We start from the raw sequence: 19,353 nt of genomic DNA, 5'->3' as shown, positions 1-19,353 counted from the left end.
CATGGAGAACCTTATCAAATGCCGTACTGGAAATCCATATACACCACATCCACTGCCCGACCTTCACCAATGTGTCTCGTCACATCCCCAAAGAATTCAATGAGGCTTGTGAGGCATGACCTGCCCCTCACCAAGCCATGCTGACTATCTTTAATCAAACAATGTTTTTCTAAATAATCATAAATCCTATCTCTCAGAATCCTTTCCAATATTTTGCTCACCACAGACATAAGACTGTGGGTCTATAATTCCCAGGGATTTCCCTATTCCCTTTCTTGAACAGAGGAACAACATTCGCCTCCCTCCAATCATCCGGTATTACTCCAGTGGAGCGAGGACGCAAAGAACATCGCCAACGGCGCAGCAATCTCCTCCCTCGCTTCCCGTAGTAACCTTGGCTATATCCCGTCAGGCCCAGGGGACTTATCTATTCTGATGCTTTTCAAAATTTCCAGCACATCCTCCTTCTTAATATCAACTTGTTTCAGTGTATTAACCTGGTTCACACTGTTCACATGAGCAACAAGGTCCCTCTCTCTAGTGAATACTGAAGCAAAATATTCATTTAGGGCCTCTCCCATCTCCTCAGACTCTAGGCACAAGTTCCCTCCACTATCCCTGATCGGCCCTACTCTCACTCTGATCATCCTCTTATTTCTTACATAAGTGTAGAATGCCTAATCCTTCCCGCCAGGGCTTTTTCATGCCCCCTTCTAGCTCTCCTAAGTCCATTTTTGAGTTCCTTCCTGGCTGCCTTGTAACCCTCTAGAGACGTGCCAGATCCTTGCTTCCTCAACCTTACATAAGCTTCCTTCTTCCTCTTGACTAGAAGCTCCACTTCTGTTGTCATCCAAGGCTCCTTCATCTTACCATTCCTTCATCGTCTCAGTGGGACAAAACTATCCAGCTCCTTAAACAACCCCCACATTACTGTTGAGAATAAAGGAGTGTTTTAACAGCACACACATATCTGATTCTGCATGGTTCTTACTGAATCTTACTCTTCCTTCCCAAGAGCTTCACATAGGTCTAGTGTGGTGCTGATTTTTTAATTCTGACGTGACAATAAAAAAATTTTTAAAATCCTGCTGTTACACCAAAGTGTGAAGTGCATTGTAAATATGTCACTGGCACATATGAGAAGCAGTTGAGGATTCTGGATCTGTACACATTGGCATTTAGAAGGATAAGGGGAGATCTTATTGAAACTTACAGGATACTAGATAGGCAAGTGAGAGGATGTTTCCACTAGTAAGAAAAACTAGAACCCAAGGGCACAGCCCCAAACTGAAAGGATGATTCTTTAAAGATGAGGAGGAATGTCTTCAGCCAGAGGATATGAATCTGTTGAACTCTTTGCTGCGGAAGGCTGTGGAGTTCTTTCAGGCAGAGATAGATAGGTTATTGATTAATAAGTGGATCAGGGGTTATGGGGGGAAGGCAGGAGAATGGGGTGAGAAACGTATCAGCCATGATTGAATGGCGGAGCAGACTCGATGGGCCTAATGGCCTAATTCTGCTTCTATGTCTTATGGTCTTATGCCGCTCTTCCTATTGGGTCCAATGACGTCACTGGCCTGATGAAATACAATTCCCAGGGTTCACTGCGGCGCCATTGCGTGTGATGTCGCAAACTGTGCATGGAACGCGTCGCCACGCAGCGTTTCCATGGCAACGGGGCCTGGCGACCTGTAGTTTGTGAGAGGCAGTGGAGCGGACGGTTCTTTTACAGTGCAGGATGCCCCGGCCCAGGTGAATGATTGAATGATGATTGTCGCTAAATAATGCGGGGGATAGGGGCCTGGGGTTCCAGAGCAGATCCTGAGGCTGATACGGACACAGGGCTCAATATGAAGAATCTCCGCATGTTGTTCCATTGGTGTCGTCTCTATGGGAGCTATAGTCCTCTTCAGTCCCAACGGTTCTTCCTCCACCCGACAGAACTCACTTTTTAACCCTGATCGCCTGGGTTCGGTAGCCACTTGGGGCCATGAATTTCATCCTTAAGTAACTGTGTGAACTTTTCTCTTTCTAACACAGCAACCTCTCTTTTTATGTCCCTTGTTGCTCGGTTTTTGACTGTTTATTCTCTCTAAATCCTTTCTAAATGTGATTGGGGGGGGGGGGGGGGGAGGGTCACAGCTTATTTACTGCCGTTTACATTCTTGGAATGTACCAAGCCACTTGACGACGACTGAATTCACAGTGAATAAATGAACAGTGTGTTTTAATGGTCTCAATTGTTCAGTGAATGTTGGACAAGAAATTAAGCAAGTCTTTATAAATAGTGCAATGGCATTTCTACATCCACTCGGATGGTCTCATTTGAGAGATAGCCCACCCTAAACCTTCTCTGCTGGAGTGCATGCAGCCCTATTTTCTTTTAGCAGTGTCGCCTCGTCCTTCAAATCAGTCTTTCTCAAATTGACAGCTTTCCATGCAGAGTCAAATGTTGGCCATGCTTTAAATAAAAATCAGTATATTTTGCAATATTGTTGTAAAAAGAGCAACTACTAGAAATATCCTGAAGATATTTGAAAATTGAAAGAAAAATGGGAAATGCTAATGCAAGCAAGTTTATAAGCATTTGAAAACAAAACAAGAAGCTAACATCTTGGATGGAACTCATTTTCCAGGTTCTGTGAAATTAATATTTTTCTAGAATGTAATTTTTTGCTGATTGGTACTTAGGACTAGTGCGCAGAAATAATACAGCCAGAAGGTAAAATGGCTTGTTTTGGAATATTCTTCATGTGTGTGCATCTCTTTTCATCTACAGTGACACTCTATGGGATATAGCTGTGGCTCAAGTTTCAAAGACGAATGAGGAGAAAGAAAATGAAGAAGACTTGGAAGTCAGGGAAAGATCTGTATTCTTCGTGGGAAATAAAAGTGGGGTAAGCTGCTAGGATCACTTTCAAAACTAAAGAACAACGTTTGCAGCATGTTTCCCAAAAGAAGAGCACTGCTGCGGAATTGCAGGAGTGCATTCTAGTGGCCATGGTATGTTGCAGAATAGAAAGATGCATAGTTGCATCTGTAGTTCAAATATAAGATTAGAGTTGATGCTGAATGAAGGCTATTTATTGTTCCACAAATCAGAAGGGAAAACCAAGTGGTCAGGTGCTCAGTCACTGGAGAAACAGAAATAGCACCACTGTTGTGTCTATCCAAATCTCAGTAAGGGATGCAGCAAATTGTGCCATAAAAGTTTGGTTTCAAAATGTTCTTTGAAGTAATAGTTAAGGACTGTTGTGTCTATTGATCTGCTGATGTGTCATAGAGCCATTGAGTTTTACAGCACAAAAAGATGTATTTTGGCCCATCATGCCAGCCATCAAGCACCAATCTATTCTAATCCTATTTCCAGCAATTGGTCCCTAGCCTTGTATGTTTGGCATTTCAAGTGCTCATCTAAATATTTCTTAAATGTTGTGAGGCTTCCCACCTCTACCACCCCTGAAATTACTGTCTTCGGGACCAATTGGACCCTCTTTCTCCTCTTCGTGCAAACCTCGCAATGACCACTAACGCATTCTTGGCATTGCAGGACTGATGGAACCACATCCCAAACAGGTTCCAGGGGACAGGACTTCCTCCCCAGTGCGGGACAGAAATCCCACTTGGCCCTTGCTATGCCCGTTTGTCTTTCAGCATTACAATAAATTGGAATTCATTTTAATCTCATTTTTAGTTAACATGCTGTTTTGCCAACTGTTGCCAAGTGATAAATGATCAGCCCTGTGATATCTACATCCGGTTCACGATAAGATTAGGCTTGTTTATAGGAAACATCTGCCTTTCTGTCTTTGGTGATGAACAGAAATAAAGAGTGTTGGATGAGGGTCAGTGGTTTGTCCTCTTTCTTTAAGTGTCCCCATGTAATAGTCTGTTCCTAGATCAACACTGACTCCATACTCTGTGTGCATATGTGTTTTTGGAAATGCCATCTCTTGACAGCCTAAAGAGGATTCATCATGTGGACAATTATCTGGGAGATCACAGATTGAAACATTTTTAGTATGGAAGATTTTGACATCCATTTTGAAAAGTTCACATTTGCATCATTTTGAAAGATGCAGTGATAGTACTGTATTGTTTATTCTCTTCTCTCTCTCTCATTGCAGAAAGTCTGAGGGAAATGTAGGTTCAATGTTCCTACATACTACTCAGCCCCATAACTGGGAATCTGCCAAGCAGAGGTGAGGTGCTTCCCACAATGTGGGAGAGAATATCAGGGTGTGAGTGTCCAACCCGTATTCAATTCAATGTGGCATTAATAGAGACTACTTTGCAGATCACCATTCATCTTAATTGCCTAGTTCATGTCCGTTATGTTACAAATGATTGCACTGGCTAAAGTTTTGAAAATTAATAAGTAATATTTAAGTACTTATTTTGTGTAATTTTAGGGCAACACGGTGGCGCAGTGATTAGCACGGCGCCGCGGACCCGGGGTCGATCCCGGCCCCGGGTCACTGTCCGTGTGGATTTTGCACATTCTCCCCGTGTCTGCGTCGGTCTCAGCCCTACAACCCAAAAAGATGTGCAGGATTGGTGGATTGGTCATGCTAAATTGCCCCTTAATTGGAACAAAAATAATTGGGCACTCGAGATTTTGTTTTAAAATTGTGTAATTTTTATTTTGGCTATTTCTGCTCCATAAACAATTTCCAGAGCAAATTGATTGTGAGCATTGTTAACTTATTGACATATATGCATACATGTAGAAAATTACACGCTTGTTGTTTGTGTTTTATTTTGCAGGGAAAAACTACAATTATACTCCGGTTTCTTGACAGGTAGGTATTAATTTGTGAAACTTAGAGGACTGAGCTTAGCACGTTGTCTTCAGTCCGAGAATTCGGTTTGAAACTATTCCAAATTAACCTTTGAAATCTGAGCAGACTTTTCCCTTTTGGTGTCGGGACATTGAGCAATGGCTTTAATTGTGGAAGGTAGCCATTTCTCACCCGATCTGGCCTCCAGGAACAATAACCCGGAATCTTTACAGTCGCAGGGAACCAGTACACTGGCTGGCATGGAGAAATTCTGTACCTATCCAGCTCCAATCCCATTTTTATATTGGGACCAAACCTACCCTGATCTCTTATACCTGGGTTTATGATTATGTTGTTCGATATAAGTCCAGAGCAATATGCAAACTTTTCAAAAATAATGTGCCAAATAAATATGATTCTAATGCTTGCAATGAACTTGCTTTACAGGGATGAAATTCCGAAGCCTACATTAGCTTTGGAATATACATTTGGAAGAAGAGCAAAAGGACACAACACTGTACGTATTGGCATTACTGTGTTAAATGCAGATTCATTCCAAGTGAAAAAGCAACTGGTAGTCTTGCCTGGGGTCAACCTTTTCGTGCTAAGTGCCTGACTGACAGCTGTCACAAAGAAGTTTGGGCTAAGACTGGGATTAGCCCACCCTCTTAACTGGCCAGATAATGAAGAATAAATAAGAGACATCATGATATTATGGATCAGAGCGTTAATTATAATAGAATGCTTATTTTCTTGTTGTGAAATAGAATATTAAGTTAGCTTGCATGCCTAAATACATAGGGGCAACGCTGTTTTGAGTATTTGTCTCTATTTGATTACTTGGCTCTATTCATGGCCTGATCATGGCAAACATGCTTAAAACCTACATGATGTGACTTACAACGCAATGGGACATGATATTCCAGAGTAAGCCATTACTCAGGGGTTTAACGGTGATGTACATATTTGTTTTACATTTAGCTCTTGTAAGCCTTCGTCCTCCAGCTCCCAACAAAAAGCAGCAGAGAATCATTATTGATCTGCTGACTGTTCTTTCACAGGCTGCTGGGTCCAATGTATATACTTGCTAAATGGTATTAAAAATCTTAATTCGATTCCACTTAAATTGGACAGTGTTTTTGGCCTGAAGGTCCCCAGATTATCAATCCAAGAGTTGTAACGTGTATGCTGCATCCTCATATGCCAACAACGGCAAACCCATCCCTGTCGACCCTGCAGAGTCCTCCTTACATGTGGGGGCATGTACCAAAATTGGAAGAGCTGACTCATTGATTAGTCAAGCAACAGCCTGACGTAATCATACTTCCAGAATCATACCTTACAGACGATGTCCCATACACCACCATCACCATTCCTGGGCAGGTCCTATCCCACCGGCAGGACCAACCCAGCAAAGGTGGCGGCACAGTGGTATACAGTTGGGAGGGAGTTGTACTGGGAGTCCTCAAAATTGACTCTGGACCCTATGAGGTCCCACCAGGTCAAAAGTAGGCAAGCAAACTCTCCCCCAAAGCTGATGAATCAATATTACTCCATGTTTAATACCACTTGGAGGAGGGTGGCAAGGGTGCAGAAAGTACTCTGGGTGGGGCACTTAATGTCCATCACCATGAGTGGCTCGGTATACCACCAAAGACCCAGCTGGCTGGGACCTAAAGGATATAGCTGCCAAACTGGCTCTGCATCAAGAGGGAAAAACTTGACCTCATCCTCACCAACCTTTCTGCTGCAGATGCATCTGTCCATGACAGTATCGGTAGGAGTGACCACTGCACAGTCCTTATGGAGACAAAGTCCCGTCTTCACATTGAAGACGCCTTCATCATGTTGTGGCACTACCACCATGCTAAATGTGATAGACTTCGAACAGATCGAGCAACTCGAGAATGGACATCCATGAGGTGCTGTGGGCCGCCATCAGTAGCAGCAGAATTATACTCAACCAAAATGTGCGATATGGCCCAGCATATCCCCCACTCCACCATTAACACCAAGCCAAGGGATCAACCCCCGTTCAGTGAAGAGCGCAGGAGGGCATGCCAGGAGCAACATCAGGTATACCTAAAAATGAGGTGTCAACCTGGTGAAGCTGAAGCACAGGCCTACTTGCCTGCCAAACAGCATAAGCAACAAGAATAGAGAGCGATCCCACAACCAATGGACCAAATCTAAGCTCTGCAGTCCTGCCACATCCAGCTGTGAATGGTGGTGGACAATGAAACAACTAACTGGATGAGGAGGCTCCACAAATATCCCAATCTTCAGTGATGGAAGAACCCAGCACATCAGTGCAATACGTAAGGCTGAGGCATTTGCAACTACCTTCAGCCAGAAGTGCCATGTGGATGATCCATCTCTGCCTCTTCCGGAGGTCCCCAACATCGCAGATGCCAATCTTCAGCCAATTCAATTCACTCCACGCAATATCAAGAAATGGCAGAAGTCTCTGGATACTGCGATGGCTATGGACCCTGACAATACTCTGGCAACAGTATTGTAGACCTGTGCTCCAGAACTTATCACACCCCTAGCTAAGCTGTTCCAGTACATTTAAAACACTGGCATCTGCCCGCAATGTGGAAAGTTTCCCTGGTATGTTCTGTACACAAGAAACAGGACATATCCAACCTGGCCAATTACCACCCCATCAGTCCACTCTCGATCATCAGTAAAGTGATGGAAGGAGCCGTCAACAGCACTATCAAGTGGCACTTACTCAGCAGTAATCTGCTCACAGATGCTCAGTTTGGATTCTTCCAGGGTCACTCCTATAAGATCATTAGACATAGGAGCAGAATTGGGCCACTTGCCCCATCGAGTCTGCTCCACCATTCAATCATGGCTGGTATTTTTCTCATCCCCATTCTCCTGCCTTCTCCCCATAACCCCTGATCCCCTTATTAATCAAGAACCTATCTATCTCGGTCTTAAAGACACTCAGTGATTTGGCCTCCACAGCCTTCTGTGGCAAAGAGTTCCACAGATTCACCACCCTCTGGCTGAAGAAATTCCTCCTCATCTCTGTTTTAAAGGATCGTCTCTTTAGTCTGAGATTGTGTCCTCTGGTTCTAGTTTTTCCCGCAAGTGGAAACATCCTCTCCATGTCCACTCTATCCTCACTGTATCCTGTAAGTTTCAATAAGATCCCCCCCCCCCCCCCCCCCCCCATATCCTTCTAAATTCCAACGAGTACAGACCCAGAGTCCTCAACTGTACCTCATACGACAAGCTGTTCATTCCAGGGATCATTCTTGTGAACCTCCTCTGGACCCTTTCCAAGGCCAGCTTATCTTTCCTTTAGATAAGGGGCCCAAAACTGCTCACAATACTCCAAATGGGGTCTGACCAGAGTCTTGTAAAGTCTCAAAAGTACATCCCTGGTCTTGTATTCTAGCCCACTTGACATGAATGCTAACATTGCATTTGCCTTCCTAACTGCCGACTGAACCTGCACGTTAACCTTAAGATAATCGTGAACAAGGACTCCCAAGACCCTTTGTGCTTCTGATTTCCTAAGCATTTCCCCATTTAGAAAATAGTCTACGCCTAAATTCCACCTTCCAAAGTGCATAACCTCACACTTTTCCACATTGTATTTCATCTGCCACTTCATTGCCCATTCTCCTAGCCTGTCCAAGTCCTTCTGCAGCCCCCTTGCTTCCTCATTACTACCTGTCCCTCTACAGATCTTTGTATCATCTGCAAACTTAGTAACAATGCCTACAGTAACCTTCTCCCAGATTTTTTTTTTAATAAACATTTTATTGAGGTATTTTTGGTATTGTAACAACAACAAAATAAACAATGTACATGAAACTATACACATAGTGCAAAAGCCGTCACCCTCCCTTACAGGTCCCACCTTTATTAACCCCCTACTCTAAGCTAAACTAACCCCCCCCCCCTTCTGCTGCCGATTAATTTTCCGCGAAGAAGTCAACGGACGGTTGCCACCTCCGGGCGAACCCTAACAGTGATCCTCTCAAGGCAAACATGATTTTCTCCAAACAGAGAAAGCTAGCCATGTCCGATAGCCAGGTCTCCGACTTCAGGGGCTTTGAGTCCCTCCAAGCTAATAGTATCCGTCTCCGGGCTACCAGGGAAGCAAAGGCCAGAACGTCTGCCTCTTTCTCCTCCTGGATTCCCGGGTCTTCCGACACCTCGAAAATCGCCACCTCTGGACTCAGCGCCACCCTTGTTTTTAACACCTTGGACATGACATCTGCAAACCCTGCCAAATTCCCCTAAGCTTTGGACATGCCCAGAACATGTGGACATGGTTCCCTGGTTCTCCCGCACATTTTGCACACCTGTCTTCCACCCCAAAGAATCTGCACATCCGGGCCACTGTCATGTGACCACACTACCCTGTGCTGAATGCCCCTTAGCAGTACGAGCGGGAAGGTTGACACCTGTTTACGTAGGCAGTCCCGCACCTGCAGATACCTGAATTTGTTTCCCCTCGCCTGATGTGTTGGGTGCTCTGGATCCATGGAACGCATACAGGCCACCAACACTTAAAATAGTGCAACACTGAACATACTTTCACTGTGGGTTAACACCATGTTAGATTAAACTAAAGACCTATGCCTGTCCGAACCAGTCTATGCCCTCAGCACATGGTGAGAATCTGTGCTGTAAGCTTTGTCCTTGTAGGAGGCTGCATCCCGAATGAGTGGGAACTCTGATGCCCCCTGTCTTTACAGTGAGTGTACTCTAACTGGTGATTGGCTGCGGTGTTGTGTGTGTTGATTGGTCTTGCTGTGTGTCCATCAGTGTGTGTGTATCTGCACCATGATATACTGGTGTATATTATGACATCGCCAACCCAAACTTCACCTCCAGCGCCCTCATACTCGGAAAGCTCCCCTCTATAAACATATCCCCCCATCCTCTCAATCCCTGCTCACCGCCATATCCGGACCCCCCCATCCATACTTCCCGGGGCAAACTGGTGATTATTACAGATTGGGGACCCGACCGATGCTCCCTCTGCTCCCACATGTCTCCTCCATTGACCCCAGACTCTCAGGGCTGCCACTACCACGGGGCTGGTGGAGTACAGTGCCGGTGGAAACGGCAGAGGCGCAGTTACCAACGCCCCCAGATTGGTGCCTTTGCATGAAGCCGCCTCCATACGTTCCCATGCTGACCCCTCCCCCACCACCCACTTGCTGATCATGGCTATATTCGCCGCCCAGTAATAGTTACTAAAATTTGGCAGCGCCAGCCCGCCCTCTCCCCGACCCCGCTCAAGCATTACCTTCCTTACTCGCGGGGTCTTGCCTGCCCAAACGAAGCCAGTGATCACTTTGTTGACCAGTTTAAAAAAGGACCACGGAATAAAGATGGGGAGACATTGAAACACGAACAGGAATCTCAGGAGGACTGTCATCTTCAACGACTGCACCCTCCCAGCCAGTGACAATGGAAGCGGGTCACACCTTCGGAAATCGTCCTTCATTTGGTCGACTAGTCAGGCCAGATTTCATTTATGCAGCCGCTCCCCCAATCGCCTCTCCTGTCCCCTCGCCTGGACCGCAAACATCTCACTTTTCCCCATATTTAGCTTATACCCTGAAAACCGGCCAAATTCCCGTAGAATCCTCATAATTTCTTCCATTTCCTCTATTGGGTCCGATCCATACAGAAGCAGGTCGTCTGCATAGAGCGAGACTCTGTGCTGCCCCCAGCCCCTTGAGGTTCTCCGAGCAATCGCCAACGGCTCAATAGCTAGTGCGAACAGCAGTGGGGAGAGGGGGCATCCCTGTCTCGTCCCCTGGTGCAGTCTAAAATAGTCCGATGTTGTCCTATTCGTCCATATGCTTGCCACAGGAGCCTGATACAGCAACCTGACCCAGTCAATAAAGCCCGGCCCAAATCTGAACCGTCCCAGTACCTCCCACAGATAATCCCATTCTACCCAATCAAAAGCCTTTTCTGTATCCATTGCGATCACTACCTCCACCTCCCTACCTTCCTGGGGCATCATGATCACGTTTAACAACCTTCTTACATTGGCCACCAACTGCCTACCCTTAACAAGCCCCGTCTGGTCCTCCCCAGTAACGTGCGGAACACAATCCTCAATCCTGGAGGACAAAATTCTGGGCAGCAATTTGGCATCCACATTCAACAGGGATATCGGCCAGTAGGACCCACACAGCTCCGGCTTCTTGTCCCGCTTCAGAATCAGCGAATTTGTGGCTTGTGACAACGTCGGGGGCAGCACCCCTCTTTTATTTGCCTCATTGAACATCCTCATCAACACCGGCCCCAATATCCCAGAGAACTTTTTATAAAACTCCACTGGATACCCATCCGGTCCCGGGGCTTTACCCGACTGCATGGCCTTCAGACCCTTCACTATCTCTTCCAGCCCAATCCGGGCCGCCAGCCCTTCTACCAGCTCCCCGTCCACCTTTGGGAAATTCAGCCCCTCCAAGAAGTAACTCATCCGCTCCGGCCCCGTAGGGGGCTCCGACCTATACAGCCTACTGTAGAAATCCCTAAACGCCTTATTCACCCCTGCTGAATCTCCAACCAGGTCCCATCTCCATTATTTACTTTCCCCATCTCCCTGGCTGCCTCCCTCTTTCTAAGCTGCTGTGCAAGCATTCTGCTGGCCTTCTCTCCATTCTCCTAGATTGCCCCCCTCGCCTTTCTCAGCTGCTCCACCGCCCTTCCTGTGGTTAACGAGCCGAATTCCGCCTGTAGCCTCCGCCATTCCCTTAAAAGCCCTGCCTCTGCGGTCTCTGCATACCTCCTATCAATCTGTAGTATCTCCTTTACCAGTCGGTCTGTCTCTGCCCTGTCCACCTTCTCCCTACGGGTCCATATCAGATCAGCTCCCCTCTGACCACCGCCTTCAGTGCTTCCCAGACCACCGCTGCTGAAATTTCCCCCGTGTCGTTGACCTGCAGGTAGTTCTGAATACATTTCCTCAGCCGCTCGCACACCTCTTCGTCGGCCAAAAGTCCCACATCTAACCTCCAGTGTGGGCGCTGGTTACTGTCTTTACTAACCTGCAGGTCAACCCAGTGCGGAGCATGGTCTGAGATTGTGATCGCCGAGTACCCCGTGTCCACCACCCCTGCCAATAAGGCCCTACTCAAAATAAAGAAATCAATCCGGGAGTACACTTTATGAACGTGTGAGTAAAAGGAGAACTCCTTCACCCTTGGCTGCCTGAACCTCCATGGATCTACCCCCCACATCTGCTCCATAAATCCTTTTAGTTCCTTTGCCATTGCTGGCACCCTGCCCGTTTGTGAGCTTGACCGGTCCAAGCCAGGGTCAATAACTGTGTTGAAGTCCCCTCCCATGACCAACCTGTGTGAGTCCAGATCCGGTATCTTCCCCAGCATCCTCTTTATAAACTCCACATCATCCCAATTTGGCGCGTACACATTTACTAATACTACCTGCACCCCCTCCAGTTTCCCACTGACCATAATGTACCAACCTCCCACATCTAAGACTATTCTACCCGCCTCAAACACCATCCGCTTATTGATCAGGATCGCGACCCCTCTAGTCTTTGAATCTAGTCCCGAGTGAAAGACCTGACTGACCCAGCCTTTCCTCAATCTAATCTGGTCAGTTACTCTAAGGTGCGTCTCCTGCAACATTACCATGTCCGCCTTCAGTCCCCTAAGATGCGCGAACACACGTGCCCTCTTGACCGGCCCATTTAACCCTCGAACATTCCAGGTGATCAGCCTAGTTGGGGGGCTCATTGCCAACCCCCCTTCACCGATCAACCATCCCCTTTTCCCCTTTTTTGGGCCCACCTCCGGCCCATGCTCCGTGCCTCCACCGGCACACCCCCAGGCAGCCTCCGGCCCAAACCTCCTCTCTGTCCCTTAGCCCAAGTCCCTCCCTCGTCAGCAGAACATTTACCCCTCCTCTCACCCCCCCCACCTAATAACAACACTAACCCAACCCCTTTAATAAACCAAACATACGCACCCCCCCCCCCCCACTGCGCTTCCGTGACCCCTAGCCCGCCCAGCTAGCTTGGTGGCCCCCTCCATGGTGCCGGATAGTCTCCCACCTATTGTCTCCCCCCCCCCCCCCTCGTTCATGCATACATACTCCAACATCAAACAATCCCCACACAATTGCCCGACAGAAAAACATCAAAATCTAAACAAGCACATCCCCTAATAGTGCAAATGAAAACCTTAACTCACTCAGCTCTACTGCTGGTCCCAAATCAATGCACAAGGCATTACAAACAGCTTCCACAAAACGAAAAACAAGAAACTTTTTTAAAAAAAGAAGAGAAAAACCAAAAAAAAATATGAACGTTGCAGCGAAGTTCAAAAGTTCTCAGTCCACCACCAGTCCTTTCCTTTTCACAAAATCCAGCGCGTCCTCAGGCGACTAGAAATAAAAGTGCTGTTCCTCGTGCGTGACCCAAAGACGGGCCGGATACAACAGTCCAAACTTCACATTTTTCTTAAAAAGGATCGACCTAATCTGGTTGAAGCCTGCTCTTCTCCTGGCCACCTCCACACTCAGGTCATGGTAAACCCGCAGGATATTGTTGTCCCACTTAATGCTCCGTGTCTGCTTGGCCCATTGTAGAATGCGCTCCTTATCCAAGTACCTGTGGAATCTCACCACCATTGCCGGTGGGGGGGGGGGGGGGGGGGGGTGTCTCCCATTTGCGGCTTCCTCGCGAGCGCTCTGTGAGCCCTGTCCACCTCCAAGGGTCAGGGGAATGCCCCATCCCCCAGCAGCTTCTCAAACATATCTGCGATGTATGCCCTAGTGTCCGCTCCTTCGGACCCCTCCGGGAGCCCAACGATTCTCAAGTTCTGCCGGCGGGATCTATTCTCTAGGTCCTCCTCCAGGAGCTTCTTCTGCTGGTCTCTCAGCATCCCCACCTCCAACTCCACCGCAGTTTGATGTTCCTCCTGCTCAGCCAGCGCCTTCTCTACCTTCTGGATCGCCCGGTCTTGGGCGTCCAATCTAAGCTCCAGCCGCTCATTTGACACTTTTTCCGGGTCCAAGCAGTCCCATTTCTGCTTAGCAAAGCCTTCCTGAATAACTTGCATCAGCTGCTCCGTTGACCGCTGGGTCGACAAACCAGAGGTCCGGTTCTCTGCCATGCTGTCTCCTGCTGCAGCTTCAGCTCAAGCCTTCTCTGTCTTTCTGTTTCTGCCTTTACGAGCACTGCTAGTCCTTCTCTCCATGCACCGATGTGGGAATTCAGTACACTATTGCTTCTGTCATCAATTTTACAATTCAAGTCCGATAGAAAATCGGGGGAAATGGTCCAAAAGTCTGACCCGAGCGGGAGCCACCAAATATGCGACTTACTCATAGATTATCATAGAATTTACAGTGCAGAAGGAGGCCATTTGGCCCATCGAGTCTGCACCGGCTCTTGGAAAGAGCACCCTACCCAAGGCCAACACCTCCACCCTATCCCCATAACCCAGTAACCCCAGCCAACACTAAGGGCAATTTTGGACACTAAGGGCAATTTATCATGACCAATCCACCTAACCTGCACATCTTTGGACGGTGGGAGGAAACCGGAGCACCCGGAGGAAACCCACGCACACACGGGGAGGATGTGCAGACTCCGCACAGACAGTGACCCAAGCCGGAATCGAACCTAGGACCCTGGAGCTGTGAAGCAATTGTGCTATCCACAATGCCACCGGAAGTCCCCCCCCCCCCTTCTTCCAGATAATTAACGGATATTGTGAAAAGTTGTGGTCCCAGCACAGACCCCTGAGGCACACCACTAGTCACCTGCTGCCATCCTGAAAAAGACCCCTTTATCCCACTCTCTGCCTTCTGCCAGTCAGCCAATCCTCTATCCATGCCAGGATCTTACCCTTAACACCATCGGCTCTTAACTTATTTAACAATATCCTATGCGGCATCTTGCCAAAGGCCTTCTGGAAATCTAAATAAATCACATCCACTGGTTCCCCTTTGTCTAACTTCCTTGTTACCTCCTCCAAGAACTCTAACAGATTTGTCAGACATGGCCTCCCTTTGACAAAGCCGTGTTGACTTAGTCCTATTTTATCATGCACGTTCAAGTACTCCGCGATCTCATCTTTAATAACTGACTCTAAAATATTACCAATGACCGAAATCAAGCTAACCAGCCTCCATCCCTTCTTAAACAGTGGTGTTACATTAGCCACTTTCCAGACCTCTGGGACCCTTCCTCCATCCAGTGATTCCTGAAATATCACCACCAATGCCTCCACAATCTCCTCAGCTATCTCTTTTCGAACCCTGGGGTGTAGTCCATCCAGTCAGGTGACTTATCCACCTTAAGACCTTTCTGTTTCCCCAGAACCTTCTCCTTAGTGATGGCCACTGCACTCGCCTCTGCCCCCTGATTCTCCTGGAGCTTGGCATCCCACTGGTGTCTTCCACCATGAAGACTGACCTCATTACAACCTTGGTTCAAACATGAACAAAAGAGCTGAATGCCAGGTGAGAATGACTGCCCTTGATATCAAAGCAGCATTTGATCAAGTATGATATCAAGGAGCCTGAGCAAAACTGGAGTCAATGGGAATCGGAGGAAATCCTCCACTGGTCAGAGTCATACCTGGCACAAAGGAAGATGGTTGTGGTGGTTGGAGGTCAATCATCTCAGCTCCAGAACATCACTTCAGGAGTTCCTCAGAGTAGTGTCCTAGACCCAACCATCTTCAGCTGCTTCATCAATGACCTCCCTTTCATCATAAGGTCAGAAGTGGGGATGCTCGCAGATGATCGCACAATGTTCAATACAATTCGCGACACCTCAGATACCGAAACAGTCCATGTCCAAATGCAGCAAGACCTGGACAATATCCAGTCTTGTGCTGACAAGTGGCAAGTAACATTCGTGCCAGGCAATGACCATCTCCTACAAGAGAGAATCTAACTATCGCCCCTTAACACGGGCGGCACGGTGGCATTGTGGTTAGTACTGTTTCTTCACAGCGCCAGGGACCCGGGTTCGATTCCCGGCCTGGGTCACTGTCTGTGCGGAGTCTGCACGTTCTCCCCGTGTCTGTGTGGATTTCCTTCAGGTGTTCCGGTTTCCTCCCACAAGTCCCAAGAGACGTTCTTGTTGGGTAAATTGGACATTCTGAACTCTCCCTCAGTGAACCCGAACAGGCACCGTAGTGCGGCGACTAGGAGATTTTCACCGTAACCTCATTGCAGTGTTAATGTAAGCCTACTTGTGACACTAGTAAAAAAAAAAAAAATTATTGTTCAATGGCATTACCATTGCAGAATCCCCCATGATCAATATCCTGGGAGTTAACATTGACCAGAAAGTGAACTTGACTAGCCATATAAATATTGTCGCTACAAGAGCAGGTCAAAGGCTCGGAATTCTGTGGCCAAAGCCTGTCCACCACCTACAAGGCACAAGTCAGGAGTGTGATGGCATACACTTGCCTGGATGAGTGCAGCTCCAACAACACTCTGGAAGCTCTATACCATCCAAGACAAAGTAGCCGCTTGATTGCCCTTCCACAAACATTCACTCCCTCCACTGACAAAAAGTGGCAGGCATGTGTACAAGATACACTGCAGGAACTCTAATGTTTCATAGGCAGCACCTTCCAAACCCACGACCATTACCAGCCAGAAGGACAAGAGTCGCAGATACCTGAGAACATCATCACCTAGAAGTTCCCCTCCAAGTCACTCACCAACCAAACATGGAAATATCGCCGTTCCTTAAATGTTGCTGGGTCAAAATCCTGGAACTCTTTCCTCCCCCCGCCCCCCCCCCCCCCCCAAAAAAAAAAGCACAGTGGGTGTACCTGCACCTCAAGGACTGCAGTGGTTTAAGAAGGCAATTCACCACCACCTTCTTGAGGGCAACTAGGCATGGGCAATAAATGCAAGTCTAGACAGCGGCACCCATATCTTGTAAATTAATTTTAAACAATGAGTCGATTTCGGCGGCGTGAGAACAACTGGTGAGTCAGTTTCAGCGGGAGCATTGCGGAAGGAGGTTGCTGGAAGGTAAGTCAACCTTTAAAAGCACTTGTCTTTGCAGGGGCAGGCCAGTCGATTTCGGCGGCGTGAGAACAGCTGGTGAGTCACTTTCAGCGGGAGCATTGCGGAAGGAGGTTGCTGGGAGGTAAGTCAACCTTTAAAAGCACTTGTCTTTGCAGGGGCAGGCCAGTCGATTTCGGCGGCGTGAGAACAGCTGGTGAGTCAGTTTCAGCGGGAGCATTGCGGAAGGAGGTTGCTGGGAGGTAAGTCAACCTTTAAAAGCACTTGTCTTTGCAGGGGCAGGCCAGTCGATTTCGGCGGCGTGTGAACAGCTGGCTGGTTAGTCAATTTCAGCAGGAGCTGAGAATTTTTCTTTTTTTTTTTAAATTAGTTTTTTAGGCGGGAACAGGAAGTCGACCCGCGGACGTCTGGGAAGACCCTCACCAATAAATTCTGGTGGAGAGGAAACCCGAGACACTACACGTGTAGTGTCTCCCACCCGCCCTCCTCCTCTAACCTAATAATAAAACCCATTGGTCTGAGGTAAGTACCATATTTTATTATATTATTATTATTTTTTATAAAAATTTAATTTAGTTGTTAGCCAGATCTTGGTAGAAAGTTAGAGGAATGGCAGGGAAGGGAGTGCAATGTTCCTCCTGCAGGATGTTTGAGGTGAGGGATGCAGTTAGTGTCCCTGCTGATTTTACCTGCAGGAAGTGCTGCCATCTCCAGCTCCTCCAAGACCGAGTTAGGGAACTGGAGCTGGAGTTGGAAGAACTTCGGATCATTTGGGAGGCAGAAGGGGTCATAGATAGCAGCTTCAGGGAATTAGTTACACCAAAGATTGGAGATAGGTGGGTAACTGTAAGAGGGACTGGGAAAGAACAGTCAGTGCAGGGATCCCCTGCGGTTGTTCCCCTGAGAAACAAGTATACCGCTTTGGATACTTGTGGGGGGGGGGGACTTACCAGAGGTAAGCCATGGGGTACGGGCCTCTAGCACGGAGTCTGTCCCTGTTGCTCAGAAGGGAAGGGGGGAGAGGAGCAGAGCATTAGTAATTGGGGACTCTATAGTCAGGGGCACAGATAGGAGATTTTGTGGGAGCGTGAGAGACTCACGTTTGGTATGTTGCCTCCCAGGTGCAAGGGTACGTGATGTCTCGGATCGTGTTTTCCGGGTCCTTAGGGGGGAGGGGGAGCAGCCCCAAGTCGTGGTCCACATTGGCACCAACGACATAGGTAGGAAAGGGGACAAGGATGTCAGGCAGGCTTTCAGGGAGCTAGGATGGAAGCTCAGAACTAGAACAAACAGAGTTGTTATCTCTGGGTTGTTGCCCGTGCCACGTGATAGTGAGATGAGGAATAGGGAGAGAGAGCATTTAAACACGTGGCTACAGGGATGGTGCAGGCGGGAGGGATTCAGATTTTTGGATAACTGGGGCTCTTTCTGGGGAAGGTGGGACCTCTACAGACAGGATGGTCTACATCTGAACCTGAGGGGCACAAATATCCTGGGGGGGAGATTTGTTAGTGCTCTTTGGGGGGGTTTAAACTAATGCAGCAGGGGCATGGGAACCTGGATTGTAGTTTTAGAGTAAGGGAGAATGAGAGTATAGAGGTCAGGAGCACAGATTTGACGTCGCAGGAGGGGGCCAGTGTTCAGGTAGGTGGTTTGAAGTGTGTCTACTTCAATGCCAGGAGTATACGAAACAAGATAGGGGAACTGGCAGCGTGGGTTGGTACCTGGGACTTCGATGTTGTGGCCATTTCGGAGACATGGATAGAGCAGGGACAGGAATGGATGTTGCAGGTTCCGGGGTTTAGGTGTTTTAGTAAGCTCAGAGAAGGAGGCAAAAGAGGGGGAGGTGTAGCGCTGCTAGTCAAGAGCAGTATTACGGTGGCGGAGAGGATGCTAGATGGGGACTCTTCTTCCGAGGTAGTATGGGCTGAAGTTAGAAACAGGAAAGGAGAGGTCACCCTGTTGGGAGTTTTTTATAGGCCTCCTAATAGTTCTAGGGATGTAGAGGAAAGGATGGCGAAGATGATTCTGGATATGAGCGAAAGTAACAGGGTAGTTATTATGGGAGACTTTAACTTTCCAAATATTGACTGGAAAAGATATAGTGCGAGTACAATAGATGGGTCGTTTTTTGTACAGTGTGTGCAGGAGGGTTTCCTGAAACAATATGTTGACAGGCCAACAAGAGGCGAGGCCACGTTGGATTTGGTTTTGGGTAATGAACCAGGCCAGGTGTTGGATTTGGAGGTAGGAGAGCACTTTTTGGGGACAGTGACCACAATTCGGTGACGTTTACGTTAATGATGGAAAGGGATAAGTATACACCGCAGGGCAAGAGTTATAGCTGGGGGAAGGGCAATTATGATGCCATTAGACGTGACTTGGGGGGGATAAGGTGGAGAAGTAGGCTGCAAGTGTTGGGCACACTGGATAAGTGGGGCTTGTTCAAGGATCAGCTACTGCGTGTTCTTGATAAGTATGTACCGGTCAGACAGGGAGGAAGGCGTCGAGCGAGGGAACCGTGGTTTACCAAGGAAGTGGAATC

At 47.8% G+C, this 19,353-nt stretch overlaps 1 protein-coding gene across 1 annotated transcript in view; it reads left to right on the top strand.

Moving 5' to 3' along the window:
* Positions 1-1,643: 1,643 nt before the first annotated feature.
* The window catches only part of dync2li1 (dynein, cytoplasmic 2, light intermediate chain 1), a 54,560-nt gene continuing 36,850 nt past the window's right edge, over positions 1,644-19,353 (top strand). Inside the window, exons 1-4 of the mRNA XM_072511033.1 lie at positions 1,644-1,752; positions 2,780-2,897; positions 4,768-4,802; positions 5,229-5,298. Coding sequence (XP_072367134.1) covers positions 1,739-1,752; positions 2,780-2,897; positions 4,768-4,802; positions 5,229-5,298 — 237 coding nt within the window. The 5' untranslated portion in view covers positions 1,644-1,738. The remainder of the gene's footprint in view (positions 1,753-2,779; positions 2,898-4,767; positions 4,803-5,228; positions 5,299-19,353) is intronic.

The sequence above is a fragment of the Scyliorhinus torazame genome, chromosome 1, assembly GCF_047496885.1.
Source record: "Scyliorhinus torazame isolate Kashiwa2021f chromosome 1, sScyTor2.1, whole genome shotgun sequence".
NCBI classification, from domain to species: domain Eukaryota; kingdom Metazoa; phylum Chordata; class Chondrichthyes; order Carcharhiniformes; family Scyliorhinidae; genus Scyliorhinus; species Scyliorhinus torazame.
The sequence above is the reverse complement of the archived record's forward strand: the minus strand, read 5'-3'. Positions and strand labels throughout refer to the sequence as shown.